At 35.8% G+C, this 20,954-nt stretch overlaps 2 protein-coding genes across 3 annotated transcripts; one reads left to right on the forward strand and one right to left on the reverse strand.

Annotated features, from left to right (window-relative positions):
* The first annotated feature begins 1,215 nt into the window (after window positions 1-1,215).
* Window positions 1,216-11,708, forward strand: LOC135479469 (sperm axonemal maintenance protein CFAP97D1-like). The gene is made up of 5 exons (XM_064759313.1): window positions 1,216-1,378; window positions 4,075-4,155; window positions 5,941-6,059; window positions 6,620-6,800; window positions 9,157-11,708. The coding sequence occupies exons 1-5, from the start codon at window positions 1,286-1,288 to the stop codon at window positions 9,295-9,297; spliced, it is 615 nt and encodes a 204-aa protein (XP_064615383.1). The 5' UTR covers window positions 1,216-1,285; the 3' UTR covers window positions 9,298-11,708.
* Window positions 11,709-15,845: 4,137 nt separating this feature from the next.
* On the reverse strand, window positions 15,846-20,626 carry LOC135479636 (A-kinase anchor protein 14-like). Of its 2 annotated transcripts, XM_064759530.1 has the most exons (6): window positions 20,532-20,623; window positions 20,115-20,275; window positions 17,997-18,264; window positions 17,060-17,239; window positions 16,274-16,326; window positions 15,846-15,948 (listed from the first exon to the last, which is right to left on the reverse strand). In XM_064759530.1, the coding sequence occupies exons 3-6, from the start codon at window positions 18,246-18,248 to the stop codon at window positions 15,864-15,866; spliced, it is 570 nt and encodes a 189-aa protein (XP_064615600.1). In that variant the 5' UTR covers window positions 18,249-18,264; window positions 20,115-20,275; window positions 20,532-20,623; the 3' UTR covers window positions 15,846-15,863. The 2 variants fall into 2 exon arrangements, with proteins under 2 accessions (XP_064615600.1, XP_064615599.1); XM_064759529.1 differs by lacking the exon at window positions 20,115-20,275 and having other exon boundaries at window positions 20,532-20,626.
* Between the last annotated feature and the right edge of the window lie 328 nt (window positions 20,627-20,954).

Here is a 20,954-nt window from a genome sequence, read left to right on the forward strand (position 1 = left end):
ATAAAATATGGTCACAAATATAGCCGACCTGGAATTCTTTATGGCCACAATATAATATCTGCCTATTTGGTTGATCATGGCCCCCGTGCAGTGGTTTCAAGACAAACTAGGCATTTATAACTGCTAAATGTAATTACTCGTTATTTGAACTAAAAGTTTATGTCGGGATTACCTGACCAAAAGACACGAGGGACTTTAGCGTGCCAGCGCGGGGCAATGACCCAAGGGCCTCTCACCAATGAGGTCGCTATGAGTTCAAGTCCAGCTCATGCGCGCCTTCCCTCTGATCGAACATGGAAAGGTCTTCAGCAACCTGCGGAACTGTCGGGTTTCCTCCCACCATAATGCTTACCGCCGTCGTATAAGTAAAATATTCTTGAGTACTACCAAAATCACCAATCAATAAAATAAATCAAACCAAAAGGCAAAAAATTTGGATACATTTACATTCTAAAACCATAGTCCTATTAAACGGCTTTAAAGTGGTAAAGAAAAGGGAATTAGGTACTTCGATCAGAAAATTGGCAAAAGTTAGCCATGATTTCAGAATCTCTGGTTAAGTATACCATATGATTAAATGTCCAAATAATCTTATTGTGTTTTCACTCATCTTTTTTGTGCATGTTGAGCTCGCTCATTTTAGTCATTATTATCGGAATGGAGAATGTGTTAAGCCCAGGACGTTCAAATTTAATGCCAAAAAGTAGAGAAATGCCGTGCAGTTGATAGCTAATGTGATACTTTAATATTTATGGCCTAATACTCTATATCCCTTTAATTCATTTGTCATTTTCTTTACTCGCGCTCACTGGGTATTGACGTTTAGGTATGGAGCAGGCCTACAGTGTATTTTATTTTATTCTCAGACCAAAATTTATTTTGACTTCTCCTTTAGCATCTACAACTGATTCATATCTAACCAAGAGGATCCTGTACATATACTTCATAAAGATAGAGTACGGCATAAAACATCAATCAAGAAAATGAATAAATCATGAAAGATATTTGAAGTTTACACGTTCAGGGGAGATAACTCCAACGACACTCTCTTAAGACCGCCTGCAGGGAATTACCGGTGGACAAATCGTTCATGTCCGATAGCGCGCACCTAGGGGTCGCCATGGAGACACGAGGTCACGTGACACAGCAACGACTACCGTTAAGCGCCTTCGAGACTTAACAAGGCTACCGCTAACATTAATGACAGCACTTAGGGGAGACACACTCGACTGGAACAACCAGAATTACTCTTTCTTATTCAGTTTACCTAACAGATCCTTCAAAAATGCACAGGTCATACCAGTCGATTCTGCCATGCCACAACAAGTTGCTACAAATGCGATGGGATCAAACGTATTACAACGAACACAGACGAAAGGTGAGTCCCTTTATTTATTTTTTTTTCTACGTCAGTTCAGTAGAGCGACTAAAGAGCCGATCGTTTTTGTCACCATTAAGATGGCTTAAATCGATAGAGAACTGAAATTTCCTGGCGTTAAATGTTTCCTGCAGGAATTAATTTCTGTGAGAGAACAAATTGGAAATCAATCATCACAGCTCTTGATGTAATTGGGCCAATGAAATACATGTATATATCCTAAAAACACGTACATGCGTATGTGTAAATATTTATTATATCAGAAAACCACATACAAATAAGTTTTATTATAAAAAGTTGAATCTAGGCCAGGTAAAGTTTACAAGTATGATATATTTTTTATTTATAACATTGGTGCTTTTATTTGATATTGACTTTTTTTGTCTGATTCAAATACGATCATATTAACCATTACATGTTACAACAATGTTGGATACAATCATCTGTACAGACAGAGCCATTTCTGGTGTTTAGTAGGGTTGAAATTGCTGGAAATTTGCTGTCTTCTGACATTTCTGTAGAGAATATGTAAACTATACCTGGCCTTTCACATAACCTTTGTTCAGGTTCCTGGCAGTATTTGATCAGGCAGGTAAAATTTAATAGATTTAATTACAGGTATGTATTTGTACCTCCATTGTTTTCAAAATTATTTTATATTTTACTGTTCCTTATAAAATAGTCTTGATTTAATATTTCTTAAGTCATCAAAGAAAGAACTGAACCTAATAATTGCTTATACTTATACATGTAATGATATTAGCATTAATATTATATTTTTAAAAAGTAGAAGTATTAATTACCAGTACTTCATCAGGGGCAGTGGATGTCAGTTGTATTGATGAATTTATTGAACAGTATTGATTTAAAGCAAATAACTGAAGATACCTTGACCATTGTACTATATATACTTCTCTATTATATCCCCATCTGTCTTGCCCAGACAGGCTAATAGCGATCAATTTGATGTGTTATTTACTTAAACACCCTTTTGCCATCAGTTTAATGCATGTGCAAACACCAGTAGCTGGATATGGTATGTGTGGCATGAAAGCTGTACAGATAGGTTAGGGTGTGGCGTTACGTCAAGGGAGGTTATCCTGGTCAGTAAAGTAAACGTGATGATGGATCACTGTGTGTATAACTGGGCATAAAGATATGTAGCATACCACAGGGCCCCATTGTTCAAAACTGGTGTAAGACTTAATACCAGATTTAACTTTAATTTTGTGCTCACTCTAAAAGAAATTGTGGACCAGTACATTGAATATGAGCTAAAACTGCTGCTGTTATACTTTGTGATTGGAGAACTGGATTGACTGCTGAGTTTGGCTAAAAATTTAGATGTAAAATATGGCTAAAACTTTAGATATAAAATATGGCTAAAAATTTAGATATAAAATATGGCTAAAAATTTAGACATAAAATATGACATAATACCACTATTAACTAATACACTCTCGAACAACTGGGCCCTGAGGTCACAGGGCTGTAATTTTACAGATCAGCTTGCTTTTTATAAGCCAAGAAATAAAAGGTCTTTGGTAAACCTTAAAGTTAAAACTGCATCATACTAACCAAGGCCACACCAGTTTAAATTGCTGTTTTACAGGCAGAATAAATCTTTTTTTAATGCCAACAAGGGTATAAAAGTAAAACTTCAAAAAAAAAATAAATAAAAAAATCATTTAATTTGTGGAAAATATGGATTATCCCAGCAGTTTTTTCTGTTGAAGATATATTTACATGATCAGAAAGCCTTGCAAAATAGGAAATTCATAAAACTCTTCAAGATCAGACAAATGAAAAGGTAAATTTTATGTCGTTTTTTTTATCCATTTATGGATTTTTTCATGGTTGGCTGACTCGTAAAAGAAAAAATAAAACTGATGTATCCTAATTTCTACATGAGAGGTTAAATTGATGAGGAATAGCAACAGAGTTACAAATGTAAACAACAAAATAAAGAAAAAGATGATGATCACATGAACAGTTTTGGTTTCGCAAATACATACATTTGATTTTAATTTAATTTTTTCTTTTGTACATTTATTTACGTATTCTTTTTTCGATTTGTTCATTTTTTTTATATCTGAAACAAAGATACAGACATCAAGCACAGCGTCTTAGAAAAGAAGTAGCATGAGCGATATGTTTTATCATACTAGAATGCAGTTTTAATTTGTACATGCTGGGATATATTATGATATATCATATTGTATCCCAGGTATATGTTAGCCATTGTGTACTAGAGTATATGCAATATTTGTGATGAACTGGAAGAATTATGTCACTTATGGAGTCAATAACCATGTTGAACATTTTTATAGTTCTATTTTGATTTAATTTGTCTGATGTACAAACATTGTTCAACATTGTAGGAAATAATAAAACTGAGCATATATTTTAGGGAAAAATATATTTCAAAAATAGTCTTGTTATTCTTAAATGTACAACATTGTTGTCAATTTACAAATTCAAAGACATTATATTTGGTTGTTTTTTGATGGCCTGCAGTATAGCATAGTATTTACAAATGTTTAAGTTACTTATTAATATTCCAGTAACATTAACTGTGAAAGTAAATATAATCTAAATATACTTTATAGAATTTAGAATGTACTGTATATTTCAGTTGTTTTTTTTTACTTAATTTGATAAAAGTAATGTGTTTTATGTTTTATTTTTTTTTCCAGGTGAAGGAAGTTAGATCCGTCATAGATACAAAGGCACCAGCTACCTACATGCATCTGCATTTAAAACTAAAAAAGTTGCAGGTAAATATTTGTGTTATTGTACTGCTTTATTACTCAGAATCTTTCTTTATAACAGGCATGTGACAAAACTAAAAAAATCAGTATTACTCTCTCATTTGTCATAGCAAAACTTTGAGTCAGAAATGGTGGCGTTTGGATTTGAACATAGGCTAACCCGATTGACCACATGGAAACAATTCATTCTGAGTTGAAATATATGTTGATGTTTCATACAAGACTGTTAAAGGATACATGAAGTGCTTGGTTTTTATTCCTTCAAGTTAATATTGAGTATACAACATCTCCTAACATATTATAAAACATAAAACAGCTTCTCAGCTTTCTTCTTGGGGTGTAAAATTGACTATAAACTACAGTTTTCCTAAGGCCCCAGCGGTGAGTTCAGAAATTAAATACCCTTCTGTGGTGACATGAACATAGATAGTTGTGAAAACAAAGTTTTAGGAGAAACGCTAAGCTGGTCAAGTGTTCACAGTATGTTGTCATTCCTGAATATTCCCGACCACAGACAGAAAACATACATATAAGAGAGGGATCGTTGCGAAATATAAAATATGACTCTAAAATGAAATTATTTTCTCATTTCAAGTTGTTTGGCTTACCTTTTTTCATTTTCCTTAAAGCCATACTCTTCATTTTATAGTATGTTTTCATATATCCTTTAATCACCAATGAGGAGGTTTAATGTGTGTCTGTGTTTCAAATAAGCTCCATATACATATCAAAAGATTTTCCAAATTTAGAAAATTCATTTGTGTTAAATTAATTAATGAAGTGTTAAATTACTTCAGGGTCTGCTGAACATTGCATTTTTCCAAAACGTAACAGAGATATCTGAGCATGCATATACAATGTAAATTCCAACACAGTGCAACACCCAGGCATATCCTGTCAACTGGAAAGAATTTATAGCTCTGCTTTATAGGACTTTCAATTACAACTGAACACCCCAATGAATGAACCTACAAGTATGTGGACTACCCTATTTTTTCTAATTTTTGGGACACCTAGTCTGCTCCTTTTAGCCAATATACATGTAAACATAGCAGGAATATTGAGTTTCTTTCTTCTCACATGGTTAGACCATCAAAGGAACAACATACTCATATCTCAACTTTCCCAAAAGATGGGAAAGAAATGTAATATTCTGCTTTTAGCACTACTAGTATCTGTCTAAAAAATTAGAAGAATTAAGGTAACTCTACATAGAGTGCTTCTGGTCCCTATCTTGACAGAATGTTTGTCCTTAAGCTCAATGTGGAAGTGCCTATGTAGTGGTCAGGCCTGTTACCTGGAGTACCGTGGACCATGCATTTTGTTTACTTTGCTGTTTGGATAAACACCCAGCAAGAGATACTGGTAGCTCCTAGAAATCAGCATTGCAATTTCTATATGCTGGGCCATATGTACAAAAATTATTTGTTGATGATAACCCAAGCCTATCACAAGAAATAGGACAGGCTGGTAGGGAATATTGTTTTGTTTTTTTTATTCTGAAAGAGCAAGCAGGAATTTTTAAAAGATTAATATTGGGAGACAAACTGAACACAAAAAAAAAAAAAATTTACAAAACGTGGACTATCGTGGGAAAGGAAATTCGTGTGCTTCATAGGTCATAGTTATTCTCAAAATGACAGTTTACAGATGAATGAGTTGTTTTAATATCTGTAGGTAACATATACGTGTATTAATAATTCTCATTTTAGGTTTTCTGTTCTTTTCCATTTTTTGTGTATGTGTGGCATTCTTTAATAATTTTGTTTTTTTTTTAACATATATTGACAGTTACAAGAAGAACGCCTGGCCACAATTGAGCGAGACAACCGTATTTTGTTAGAGAAGATGAACTGCATCATGAGAACGCGGGGTCGTGTGGATAATCGCAACTTCTATGAGTATAAAAGGTGAGACATGATGCAAATATTGAGACATGTTTGTGATCAACGTGAGTGAGTTCAATTCCACGGTTGGACAGTGAGATTCCTACCATGCTCAGTTTTCATCATGGCACATCTACACATACAAGTTTATTAGTTCTTTACTCTTGCACCTCCACCCATAAAATTGCGGGGTTAGAGCATGTTAGCACAGCACAATGACTCAGGAGCCTCTCACCAATGCGGTCACTGTGAGTTCAAGTCCAGCTCATGTTGGCTTCCTCTTTGGCCGTGGGAAGGTCTGTCAGCAACCTGCGGATGGTCGTGGGTTTCTGCCCAGTTTCCCATCATAATTTGTTGGCCGCCATCCTAGAAGTGAAATATTCTTGAGTACAGCGTAAAGCATCATTGAAATAAATAAATAATCATAAAATTTGCCTCCATCAAGTAAATAAAAACATTTTTGAGCATGCATGGCATTAAGACACAGTCAAACAAATCAAATCAAATGAAAAAGTATTTGTTGTGAAACTGTATCTGTGAGGGACATTATTTTAATTTTGTCATATCTGTTTTGAACACTTCAGTTTGAACCGAGAAAAACGTCAGAGAGAGTTGTTAAGAGTTACAAAAGAGAACCAGGAGATCCTGCGACGTATTCTGATGAGAAGGCCTGAGTACAGCTCTGAGAAATGGCAGCATGACTGGTATGAGAACCAGACATTCCTGGACAACATTTCTCACTACCCAAAAGACTGGTGGTTGAAGGTTAGTAGACATTATATGTAAAGTGTATAAGTACAGCTCTGAGAAATGGCAGCATGACTGGTATGAGAACCAGACATTCCTGGACAACATTTCTCACTACCCAAAAGACTGGTGGTTGAAGGTTAGTAGACATTATATGTAAAGTGTATAAGTACAGCTCTGAGAAATGGCAGCATGACTGGTATGAGAACTAGGCATTCCTGGACAACATTTCTCACTACCCAAAAGACTGGTGGTTGAAGGTTAGTAGACATTATATGTAAAGTGTATAAGAACAGCTTTGAGAAATGGCAGCATGACTGGTATGAGAACCAGACATTCCTGGACAACATTTCTCACTACCCAAAGGACTGGTGGTTGAAGGTTAGTAGACATTATATGTAAAGTGTATAAGTACAGCTCTGAGAAATGGCAGCATGACTGGTATGAGAACCAGACATTCCTGGACAACATTTCTCACTACCCAAAAGACTGGTGGTTGAAGGTTAGTAGACATTATATGTAAAGTGTATAAGTACAGCTCTGAGAAATGGCATCCTGACTGGTATGAGAACCAGACATTCCTGGACAACATTTCTCACTACCCAAAAGACTGGTGGTTGAAGGTTAGTAGACATTATATGTAAAGTGTATAAGTACAGCTCTGAGAAATGGCAGCATGACTGGTATGAGAACCAGACATTCCTGGACAACATTTCTCACTACCCAAAGGACTGGTGGTTGAAGGTTAGTAGACATTATATGTAAAGTGTATAAGAACAGCTCTGAGAAATGGCAGCATGACTGGTATGAGAACCAGACATTCCTGGACAACATTTCTCACTACCCAAAGGACTGGTGGTTGAAGGTTAGTAGACATTATATGTAAAGTGTATAAGTACAGCTCTGAGAATATTTCTCACTACCCAAAAGACTGGTGGTTGAAGGTTAGTAGACATTATATGTAAAGTGTATAAGTACAGCTCTGAGAAATGGCATCCTGACTGGTATGAGAACCAGACATTCCTGGACAACATTTCTCACTACCCAAAAGACTGGTGGTTGAAGGTTAGTAGACATTATATGTAAAGTGTATAAGTACAGCTCTGAGAAATAGCAGCATGACTGGTATGAGAACCAGACATTCCTGGACAACATTTCTCACTACCCAAAAGACTGGTGGTTGAAGGTTAGTAGACATTATATGTAAAGTGTATAAGTACGGCTCTGAGAAATGGCATCCTGACTGGTATGAGAACCAGACATTCCTGGACAACATTTTTCACTACCCAAAGGACTGGTGGTTGAAGGTTAGTACACATTATATGTAAAGTGTATAAGTACAGCTTTGAGAAATGGCATCCTGACTGGTATGAGAACCAGACATTCCTGGACAACATTTCTCACTACCCAAAGGACTGGTTGTTGAAGGTTAGTAGACATTATATGTAAAGTGTATAAATACTGTATTTCAACTAAAGGTTAGTTTGTGAAAATGCACTTTCAGAATCACATAAAATGAATGCCTTTAACTGATATTTTTGATGCCAACAGTTAGGTTTTTCTGGTAAAACTTAATCAAACTTTAAAGGTAAGTGAATCAAACAGAATCAAGCAAAATGTGTGAAACCTGAAAAATGCTAAACTTTAGGTGATTTACAGTGAAAAAACATTCATTCTTTCATGAATGACTTGAGAAAATAAGCTTCATTAAATATTGTTCACACGACTGGAAACAATTAAGTGTGTGTAGGCCTGTATCTGTCGAATCGTTCTTATGTCAGTATCTGATGTATTTCTCACATCATCAGTGTTGTTGCCAAGTGGTTTAGATGTATGTCAACCTAGCTGTCATTAAGATCTGTCAGCAACCTGCGCATGGTCAAGGGATTCCCCCCTGGGCTCTGCCCGGTTTCGTACAATTATAATGCTGGCCATCGTCGTATAAGTGAAATATTCTTGAATACAGCGTAAAACACCAATCAAATAAATAAATAAATAAATAAACCTAGCTGTCATTTGTCATGCAAGTGCATGGTTTTGGTCTGGCCTGGAGGATCCGCTGAGTTTGCCCTCAGTGCCTCCACTGTTCTAGGTGACAACAACCTTTTCCTATTGAATATGTCAATCTAGAGCATAAATTTGACCAATCACAAATACATATATATTGTCATAAATATATCAACCAAATGTAATAAACACACATTGGTTACAAATGTCCAATCTGCCTGTGATGTCATGATGTCACAGTTGCTTTCAAAGTGGAGCATATAGATAAATATATTGAAATTGTAATGAAAAAACAAATAGTAAAGTATACCATAGATAGAATTCTTATCTTACTTTGTCTTTTCTTTTGTCTTGATAGGTTGGAAAGAAAGAAAAATCAGCGTCTAGAAAGAAGAAGCAGGACGAAAAAGCCAAAAGTGAGACAGAGGATGAAAACAAAGAGGCTGAAACTAATGACAAAAAAGAGTCTGAAGATGAAAAGAAGGAAACGGATACAGAGAAAAATTAAAACTTGAACTGTTGTTAAATGAAAGAAGAGAACACAAATTAATATTGTTACAAAATATTGAAATATACATATAGATCTATCCAGTATGTCTTACAGATCATTGACAACCAGTAGGTATTACAGGGTTAAAGATGCAGCTGTAGATTCAGTATTACGGCATTTGTTGTCGTAACTCCTGTTTGTTAGCAGTGTCTACTCGTACATTCACGAGGAGTTAATTACCAGACGAACATATTGCAGGTCCGACAAACACTTGACAGCAGGACTGTATGATGCCAATTTGCTGAGATCAAATGTTCCTTTCCCAGTTCATTAACATTGCTAACATTGCACTGTGGACATTGCACTAATACAATCAGTTTTGGACGTAGTGATGACAGGGATGAAAAAAAAAAAATTAGTACCTAACGATAGTTGCGACAGCAGGTGAATTATCACTTATTTTTAATACAAACGGTAAAATTTTAACTCAAAACTCCCCTATTGCTATCCACTGATAAACAGTTCGAATACTGTGGCTGTATATGTTCAAGTTAACAGGGTATTATACATGGTACCGCTACCCATGTTGTACAATACAAAAAACATGTTAGATTTCACTATTGTTTTGTTTCATATAGCCCTGCTGCTAAAAATTCAAAAATTTTCATGTTTTGGGGGATTTTTTTTTGTTCACCTAATATGTATGACATGCTCACTGTTCCTTGATATGTCACACAATGACATAATCTAATCATTTGTTAGATGACCCTAGGTATAGTTCTTACGTGTAGTTTTATCATTGTGGTTTTTTTCACTTTCGCTGTAATGTGTCTGTAGTGAATTTTCGACTGAAATACATAGACCCTCACTTCAAATCTGTAGAGTTAAGGTTATGCTCTCAGTATGACACAAAATTTTGAGAAGCTTGAGAAAAAAAAAACAATCATTACAACAGAGACTGACCCCACCAGAAAATGGGATGTTTAGCGTCATTTTGTGGTTTTGTGGAAACTGGTTTCAATTGGAGTGAACTTATGTACCTGTACACACTGATGAGACAGTATAAACATGATTGGAAAAATGACATTTATGCAGTTTATTTGCATGTTTTTTGCCTTATAACTCAATACATGGCTGGAATCAGTGGACTATAGTATGATGGGAAAGGAATTGCTTTCAGATTTGAATTAATTTTTATAATCTAGAAGATCTAATTAACACCTATTTTTTCTTTAAATAAACCAAACAGTATTAATGAAGAGCAGAACGTGACCTAATTTAATGATGTTTAATTTTAGTAAGTTTGGATTGTAAAGATTTAATGTTGTTGTTGTTTCGTCCATACAAAAATCTGTGATAAAAATAATAAAACAATGCTCTGAGCAAGGAGGCTTTATGTTAAGTATTACAAATGAATGATAGAGTGGAACACGCTAAGTTGATTTTTGTGAGGAAAAATAAACAGAGAGTATTCTATATCATTGTGATTTTTGCAGAAGAAAGCCTTCAATCTAATTTTGATATATATTTGTTTATTTCATGTTTTATTTTTTTTTTGTGTATGTGTATCATTGTTAATAACATTTAGGCAATTACATTTTGCAAACCATGTGTCATTGTTGTTACAACATTGGATATTATATGAAAGCATTGATTTAGTCCAACACTAACACAGAACTGCACGTGGTTATCCCCCCTTAGTATGACCTTAGACAGAGCTATCTCCCTTTAATCTGTTCCACTAACAATAGTTCCGTATTTGAACAATGATATTGAATCATGGGTTTCATCATTTTACTGCTTTTATGGTAATAATATATTGGTAATTATCAAAGACAGTGAGAGTTGATATTTCAAAATATGCTTATAACTTCAGATTATGGAACAAAAAATTTTGTGGAGAGAAATAAGCATATCTTTATCGGCTTTGTGGAAGTGTCAGCAAAAAAAGATTAGATTTGAAAAAAAATTCCATGCCAAATTACTTTTCTGCATTTAAGCATATTGTAACATTGCATGCAAGGTTTGTGCTTTTGGTTGATTGTATGCGGTTGCCTTACTATATGTGTATGTAGAGCATCAAAATGAAACTATCATAATTATAATAGTAGACCAGTATAATTACCAATCGTGTATATTATATCAATTTTCTCTTTTTTGTGTGTTTTTTGTTGGTAATTCCATGAGCTTTTTAATACAAAGCTAATAAAGAAAATAAATAACTTGCCAAGTATTGAGCAGAAACCCAACTAAGTTACTGGTGGGCTAGGCTAGAGGCTTGGCTCACAGCCAGAACTCCAGTATTAATAACAAGAATAACCTTAGTGATTCACTGGTATACAAGCCATCAGTGTCTTTGTCATGCTCAATTATGTTTTCAAAAAAGCTATGCTATGTTTACACGATAATTACATAATGATTACACAATAATTACACATGTATTTGTGATTCCATCATAAATAAACTTGTAAAAACAAATGTAATTATTTTGTCCTGTGTCCAGTTTTTTTTTTTCTCTTTTTTCATATAAATTTTTCATACATGTACAAAATGTGGCTTTAATAGATTATGTACGACCAAAAATGTTAGCCAAAACATAATTTACGTAAAATATTTAAAAAATAGATATGTTGATTTTAATCACAGATCATGGACACATGGTTAGGGTGCTTGGTTTTCAATAGCTGGGTCATACGTGGTGTGGGTTCAATCCCACTCCCGGACAAGTAATTTTTGAAAGTCCCTGTGCTGTCTTTCTTTGTTCTCACTTAATTGTTTTTATTCAGCAAAATCTGATGCAGTTGTCTTTTCGAAATTTCTGTTTTTATTTACAAATTTATGAATTTTTTTCCCATGTGGCCTGTGTGTTGGATAATAGAAACAAGTAGTTCAACCTGGGGCTAATTAATTGCCCTGTCTCTACATCGACTGAATCAATATATAGCTTTAAGGCTAATATAATCTGATCTACATAAGACATTTGACTTAACAGTCAAGTCACTTTTCCAAGTCATGACACGCCAAAGATTATGACATTTCCAAAAACATGTATACCAAATTGATGTTTAATAATAATAAATTGACATTTCACACTTGCTAGATTGGCCCATATAAGTCTGGGGCCCTGACTGGCTCAGACGATTAAACCACCGGTTCCCTGTAACTATCAGGTGCAGGACCAAAGAGAAGGTTCCGTCTGAAGATTTGTCAGGTATAGCTAGCAAATGGTTGTGTGTGAGTTCTCCGGGCAATTCTGGCCTCCTCCTCCACCCATGAACATGAATTCCTTTGTATGGATGGAAATTCTTGAGTACCGCATTGAACACTTATCACTGAATCAGTCAATCAGTCTTGGACCCTTAATTATTTGTTTGTTTTATTGGTGTTTTACGCCGTACTCAACAATATTTCACTTATACGACTGTGGCCAGCATTATGATAGGGGGGAAACCCATGACCATCTGCAGGTTGCTGCCAGACAGACCTTCAGTGATCAAGCTGCCTAATGAGTTGGTAGAGCGTCCGCTTCGGGACCGGTAGATCTAGGATCAATCCTTGATCGAGTCACACCTAAGACTTTAAAAGAGGAAGTTGTAACTTCCTCGCTTGACGTTCAGCATGAAGGGGATAGTGCAACGACTGGTTGACCCGTATCAGTATAATGGCTCAGGCGGGGCGGCTTACTTGCCTTCAGTAAGTCATCTCAGTGAAGCAGCACTAAATAAAAGAGCGGTGGAAATCCGTCCTGCAACAAGGAGGCACATTACACGTACATGCACCCTAATGATTCCTTCGTCGTCATATGACTGAAAAATTGTTGAGTACGACGTTAAACCCCAAGCACTCACTCACTCAAGCTGCCTAATGAGTTTGCCAAAGAATGTTATCATGCATAACTCTTTATGTCCATCAATGAGGTTGCTCGTTCCAATCCAGTTATCACAGGTTTAGCTGCAGTTTTACATGCGGAAAAGGTGAGGTACAGCAGTTCCCTAAACCAATTTACCATTTGCAAAATTGACCACTGCGATGCAAGTGAAATATACATTGTAAAAATGCCAAACAAAAAATACATACATAAATAAATAAATTGGAAGATATAAAGTGGTTTGCCATTTCCCCAGTCTGATCTGGTCAAGTCACTACATATACCTATACTGTTTTATCGCTATAAACAAATATCTACTAACTCTCAGTATGTCCAATGTTTTGTCTCTCCTCAGTTCTTTGGTCACTCATTGGTGTATTTTCAATGGCACTGAGGTTTGAGCTCTCCAACCAAAGGCTGGTCATCAGACAGGCCGTTATTCTGCATAGCAGTATATTTAGTCTATGTTATCTTTCCGTCACTATACTCAACCACAGCAACATATAGACAACCTGCTCTGCAAACTTAATGCAGGCAAATTCTAAGGCAAGAACTCTAACTCCCGCCCACTCAAACACCGACAACTTGATACTAGCCCCCACCATTGGATAAATGTGAACGTCATCAAGGCGGTCACTTTGAACTAGACATCTGATTCCCTTGCATCACTGAGTGAAAACTATTGCTACTGGGTACGGTGGTTAGTATAGGTGAGAAAGGGTGGCTCATATACGCACCGCTATATGTAGGGTAGAAGACTTCCTCAACATTTTCACATATGAAAGAGCAACTTTTGGCGCAATTTATGCACATTTATAATTATATTTTGGAGACAGAAACTGTATTGGTTGGAGTGGTCAGTTTCACAAAAATTATAATTTTATCACTCAATACAGAATAATGCATTCAGAATGTGCTTGAAGAAACATCTTGCAAACATGTGAAAAGGTTACAGAATTACAGCACTACAATGTATAGGGTAGCTGATATATGCATGCCTATATAGAGGATAGCTGGGAGCATAAGCATGTCTTCTGATTTAGCAAGTGACAAGTTAAAATTGGAAGAGGATACCAGATTTGTCTTCAGTTATATTTTAGACAGTTTCTCACCCCTATTCCTTGTCTTTGAACTGCTGTTGAACAAGTGCCTTGGCTGACAAGTCATTAAACAGCAGTGAAGTGAAGAGCTTAATCAACAAGTTTTATTCATGATTTTCATTCAGCATTTCCATTTTGAATGACGGGCATTCCTGTGAACCCATTTTATGTCTCTCATTCATATCAGTCATGTTTTTCAGAAAGGTCATTTTTAGCGACCAATTAAACCCAAGTATATCAGTATTTCAGTCCATTAAAAAACATCTTAATGAAGAAGAAGTTCCTTAGACTTTAAAAATAAACTACACTTTTTGGTATGAGTGAAAAGAAAGAAAATATCATAACTGACAAATATGTGATGAAATTTATTGGGTTTTGGTAAACAAATATAAAATCCACATATTCTCTAGTTTTATCACAAAAATTGTAAACACTATCAACTATCTAACATGACCACATTGAGTGTGTATCCTGCTTCACTTAAAATATCACATCTTTTAAAATCACATCAGAGGTCAACAGTGCTATCCAACATAGGCAACATGGCAAGCCTCACCAATTAATTATGCAAACACAATTTCTTTTCTCAAAAAACTCGATCAAAGTCAATGCAAAATTAGCAGAAGCATCCTGTGTGTGAATGCAGCATGAAATGCATTCTGTGCTTTTGTCAATCAAAATTTGTCAAATGCCCCAATTATGTGGAAAATATGTCATGAATTCTAAGTACAAAGGATAACCATACCTGAATCAATTTTATTACAGGTAAACCAAAATGCAGTTCTCGGTATTGATACAAGTACATTGTATACATGACTGTAATTCTTCAACCTTTTCACATGTTTACATGGTGTTTATTTAAACACATTCTGAAGGGATTAATTTATGTAGACTGGGAAAATTATACTTTTGTCAAGCCTTCCAACTGGCCCATCCAACCAGTGTAGTTTTGCCATCAAAATCAAATTAAAAATGTGTATAAATTGCACTTTAAAGTTGCTGTTTGATACATGAAAAGGTTAAGGAAACCGGGTAGCCCGCGTCCTCTATCCACCATTTATACACTTCATCGGACATCAATCATCTTTCATCATGGCTAACTATAAAAATATGGCTTACCAGGCTTAAAATATAACATGGAAAGAATCTTGACCTCACTGTAGTAGTATTTATAATTTATTAAATCTAACAAATATACGTGAGCATACTGTAATTCTTCAACCTTTTCGCATGTTTGCAACATGTTTATTCAAGCATATGGTATTTTGAAGGCATTATTCTCTGTAGATTGATGAAATTATACTTTTTGTGAAGCCCTGAAAATTGGCCAATCAAACCAATGTAGTTTTGTCTCCAAAATATAATCATAAACATGCATAAACTGCACTGAAAGTTGCTCTTTGATATGTGAACAGGTTGAGGAATTAGGGTAATTATAAAGAATTTTAGAATGACAATTATACATAACATTTTTAGATTTTAAATATCACATTTAAATGAGAAGTGATAATCAGTATGAATACCATACACATTAAAATTTTTTACAAAAATAATAGAAAAACAAGAAGAACAAAAAAAAAAAAAAAAAATAGAAAAACAAAGAAAAGAGTTCATGGTCAGAAATTAACAGATTCCATAATGAGAGATTTACTCTCTATGACGTCCTTCAGCCATTTCTCCCTGAACCTAGACTCGCCTGGTCTGAAACATAAAATTCACCAAATATGAAAATTATACATATGTACATTTTGTAAAGTAAACAAGAATGTACTAACATACAACTCATTTGTTTTTGTACCTTACTGCAATAAAATGTTAAAGGATGGAAAACAGGCTTTAAGAGTTCTAAATCAGCGGTAAAAACCCAAATGACTCTGATACAATTCGGTAAAAGATATTTTATAACAGTAGCTGTGACACTACACACAGGATGTAAGCACACCTAAAACCTTTTATTTTTATTGAATTATTTTATATATATTATATATTACTATATACTATATATTATGCCTTAATTTTTACTCACCGATGCACCAGTCTGTTTGTTTCAAAGACATAAAAGACTTCCACTGGATATTGCTACAAAATAAGACGAAGACATTTGACATAACGGGTTAAATATATGTGTCTCTGATGCTCCAAATTTTTTTACATAATGAAATAACAATGGCGTGAAGTCCTGCTTTACACAAGCACCACCCCACAGGATTAAAAAATATGCCACTTCCCCATTGTTTGGAGCTTGACTTCGCTTTAAACCTTAAACTTTATGATGAAAACCCATAGCAATTACATGTATTAATCCGTCTCCAACATAACCAAGATTCTCCTGTTTCAGTTGTTCTTGGGACCTTGATAGCAATGAATGGGTTGAAAGTGCTCTCTTGTGTAGTCTTACATGAAGTTCATCCATCTATTCATATGTCACAATATGGGAAAGCTCACCAGGATTTTACCAAAGGCTTTGTTTGTTAACTTCAGGCACTTTCCTACACTCAAAAAACTGATTACCGTCACATATGTCAAAAATTCTTGAGTATGACATAAACAACAATTACCCTAAATCCTCAACCTGTTCGCAAATGAAACAGCAACTTTCAGTGCAATTTATGCGCTTGATTTTGACTTGTTATTAACTTGATTTTGGAGACAAAACTACATTGGTTGGACTGGTCAGCTTCAGGGCTTCACAGAAAGTATAAATTTATCAGTATATACACAGAATAATGCGTTCAGAATATGCCTGAATGAACAAAAACAAGAATGCAAAAAAAGTTATAGAATTACAGTAATCAGTCAGTTGTAACATTACCTTGGGCTTGATCTTGGAGACTTGGAATGTAAAGTAGACACAAGCTGTAGCCCTGGGTACAGGTTTCCTGCGGGTGGGGATGCTCCAGCGGACACGGTACCTATAGCGGGTGTCAAACTCGTGTTCATCCTCACCCAGGAATTCTATACAGTACAACCAGCTGTCCTCGTACTCCCATGTCTGAAACACAGAATTGTCATACAGCCAAACTGTGACATGTGGATGGCTTTGACACAAAGCAGATGGGTGGACTTACCACTTCCTCTCAAGGACTGCTTTGGTGGCCAAGTAGAGAATCTACCTGAAAGTTGTGTGACAAGGGATCAAATCCTGGCCAGGTCATACCAAAGACTAAAAATGGTACTTGTTTCTGCCTCGCTTCGCGTTCAGCACTAACAGGTTTGAGCAGGGAAACAGGATGGGCTGGCACGGTGTCAGTATAATGTGGCTGGATGGGGTATCATGTCTGGTGTCTCCGGCATGATACTTCAGAGGGAGCATGGACCCGCCCTGCCACAAGAAGGCTCAAATTCAGCTTCTGTTTATCAGGCTGCTTAAATTCAGCTTCTGTTTATTAGGCTGCTTGACAGGCTGCTCAAATTCAGCTTTTGTTTATCAAGCTGCTTGACAGGTTGTCAAAATTCAGCCTCTGCTTGACAGCTAGGCTGTTCAAGTTCAAATTGTGTGTCACAAGCAGATGAAATTCAGCTTCTGAATGACATGATGCTGAAATTCATCTTCTGCTAGTCAGGCTGCTGATATTCACATCCTACTTAACAGGCTGCTCGACTGAGAGGCTGTTCAAGTTCACCTGCTTGCTTGACATAATCAGACTAGCACTTGCTTATTCTCCATGTCAAGCTAACAGTCACCGCATGAGCCTTGACTATAATTCTACAAATACCAATGAAATAAATAAACAAGAAATAATTATTACCTGAATATACTCCATAATCTTCTCTTGGCCTTTTTCAACAGAGAAATTTTGGATGGTTAGCCAGTTTATATCCTTGACCTCATAGTTCTCTTGTCTGCTTGTGAATGCATTATGTCTAACCATCTCCTTTTTCATGGAGTCTATTGTTTTTTCGCGTTCCAGCATTCCAATTTCCAACTTTTGTATAGCATTGTTTATGAAATCATCCACAAGAACTTTAGCTTGTTTTTCATACTCTTCTCCGTCCATCATTTTCTGTGATTGTGATCTACAAAGAAAATAAAACCAATAAAAGCATTACAAACAACGGTGATTAACTGATTTCATGATTACTTTTCAATACCACATATAAATTTACCCAAAATGACCATAAATTTCATCCATGACTAACTTGCTCATCCTTCCTTATTCTGAGAGGTCTGTTGATTTTAGAAAGGTGGTTAGACGTTTGCTTGGGACATGGGATGATACTCTAATGGAAAATTGCAAAACCCCCCAAAAATATTTTGTTACATTTATTTGGCCCTCAAAATGCACTTTTGTGAATGACATTTTAGGTCATTTAGGGTACCTTAATAATAGGAGAATAGCTCAGTTAACTCTGTCAATAATTCAGCAGCTCTAAGTTATGCAATGTATAATCTATCATGAAATAATCCTGAAAGTGAACACAAGCATTTCTTATCTACAACTCAACAGTAATGTTCAACAGACTTGATCAATGCCAAAGTAAAATTCATTCAAAAGAAAAAACACAAGACGATATATGCAAGTTACTGAAATCTAAAAACACACATCATCGCTATATAAAGTTGCTATAAAGAAATACTTTACATTTACAGACCAATGCCACAAAACGAACAATGTTGCTAAATTCGGTGGTGACTTGAGGAATACATTACTGCACTATTGTAATACTATGCACTTGTGCATGAGCATTTCACGTTTATTTTACCCTCTCCAGAAATTAGGCTTTACGTTACAGCAGTCTTGACACCATAACCCACTGTAAACAACAGCTGTGGAGGTATGAAAGGTGTTTCTTGTTGTCACACTGAACACCATTGCATTATCACACAAATCTTGTGTGTATTTGTTTATTTATATACTTGATTGGTGCTTTACGCCACATTCAAGAATATTTCCCTTATACCCCAGCATTATGGTGGGAGAAAACCTTGCAGAACCCAGGGGGAACCCACGACCACCTGCAGGTTGCTGAGAGACCTTCCCACGTACGTTCGGAGAGGAAGTCAGCATGAGCTGAACTTGAACTCACAGCAACCACATTAGTGAGAGAGTCCAGAGTCATTGCGCTGTGCTGGTGTGCTATCCCCCTCGGCCATGAAGGCCCCTCTTGTATTTTTGTGTGAAGCAGCCAAACCTCCTTCCTACCTCAAAACTGCAAACCATAGATTACTGTATTTCACTTAACTGTATTTAAAAATATACTTTCAGAAACATAAAGGCCCCAAGAATGACTGATACCTATGATGCCGGTATTTACATTTGTACACAGAAATTCAAATGACTGCAGTCACACGTGTAAATACATGTAGGCACATGTCTGTACACATAAATTACACTCTTTGTTTTGATCCAACACGTCACATTTGATCTCGTCTGTTACACAAAGAGGGTCGCAGTGTTGAGAGAGAAGAGAGGAGAGAGTCAAGTAAAAATGAATTTTGGAGCCATTTTAAAGTAATGATGTGGTGCCATCCAGGCCTAAACAACAAATCATGGCAAATTATTGAAGAACAATCCCATTCTAATATTATGAACAAGCTCCAGTTTGGTGTATGGAAGTGATAAAAGCTAGAAGACTTCCACTGAGCAAATGCATATGACATTTGTATACTATAAATATTTATACTACAATAAAATATATGAATCGGAATGAGAACATTTAGCATGCAGTATGCGAGACCACACACATCTGGACACACAGTACATCATACTGTACATCACAAACGTCAACAGAGCCTAGTTTTGAATTTATGTCACCATGAAGCAGAGATCTGTATAAGCCGTGTTATTTAGTTACTGTTTGGGAGTTTTAAAGCTGAGGTTAATTTTCTTGTCACATGGTAGAATGATTTACACCAATTCACTGACCTATCAGCTTTCCTCAATAAGCCTCTGAGAATTGACTACCAAGGGGATCAACCCAGTCTTTACAACTGTCCGCTGTTTTAAACTCCGTGTCTGCTGAACCTGTAGGCCCAAGGAAAATAGCACCTGTCCTGATGTCGATCTGCTGCATTTGTTCTTGCAGTCTCGAAAAGGAACCAAATGTAAGTCTTGACTAGTTTTACATCTTTTACTTGAGAAATAATACCAAATCAAAATAAACAATGAAGATAAATGATGACACTTAATCTTCCATTACACACAGCCTTATTGAAGTGTCAATTATCGTGCCCAATATTTTGGACAATCTCGTCCACTAAAGATTATTTAAACTAGTTGGTAGAAAGACGCTGAATTGAGAAATAATCTTGAATAATATAAGACCTAGAAAAAACTAGTTACCTTAAACTTGATTCGTATAAAATATCCGCAAGTAAGCCTTTTTAAAAAGTCAAGTATTTCACATATCAAAATATACTACGGTCAACCATTACAGGCGTCGCGTGGTTGTCATGTTTACGGCTGTCGCTTCCGCGAATCAAAGCTCTTGTCTGAAAGCAAACCGAATATTTGCTCATAAGCCTTATTTTCATTGGTTGAGAGCTTCACGCATGCTCAATGTGTTATTTTTAGTATCATGGCGGGCGAAGTGAAAGATGAAGTTTCGGGCACCACACCGCCTGCTTCAGAAGCTCTGTCGGCTAATTTCAACCTTAAAAGACTTAGAGCACTAGTGAGGAGTTACATTGACAAGGTGACTGTCATGTTTGTATTTACCGTCATTGTTTCATAAAGGAATTATGCTACTTGTTTCTCAGCAGCCCT

Source organism: Liolophura sinensis, chromosome 12 (assembly GCF_032854445.1).
Source record: "Liolophura sinensis isolate JHLJ2023 chromosome 12, CUHK_Ljap_v2, whole genome shotgun sequence".
Classification (NCBI taxonomy): Eukaryota; Metazoa; Mollusca; class Polyplacophora; order Chitonida; family Chitonidae; genus Liolophura; species Liolophura sinensis.

Bases quoted from the DNA above. Each gene is read 5' to 3' on its own strand.
- LOC135479469 (XM_064759313.1), top strand. From the start codon at position 1,286: ATGCACAGGTCATACCAGTCGATTCTGCCATGCCACAACAAGTTGCTA. The intron at 1,379-4,074 runs GTGAGTCCCTTT...TTTTTTTTCCAG, and splicing joins ACAACGAACACAGACGAAAG to GTGAAGGAAGTTAGATCCGT. The intron at 6,060-6,619 runs GTGAGACATGAT...TGAACACTTCAG, and splicing joins AACTTCTATGAGTATAAAAG to TTTGAACCGAGAAAAACGTC.
- LOC135479636 (XM_064759529.1), bottom strand. From the start codon at position 18,248: ATGATGGACGGAGAAGAGTATGAAAAACAAGCTAAAGTTCTTGTGGAT. The intron at 17,240-17,996 runs GTAATAATTATT...TCTGTGTTTCAG, and splicing joins AGATTATGGAGTATATTCAG to ACATGGGAGTACGAGGACAG. The intron at 16,327-17,059 runs GTAATGTTACAA...CTTATTTTGTAG, and splicing joins TCTCCAAGATCAAGCCCAAG to CAATATCCAGTGGAAGTCTT.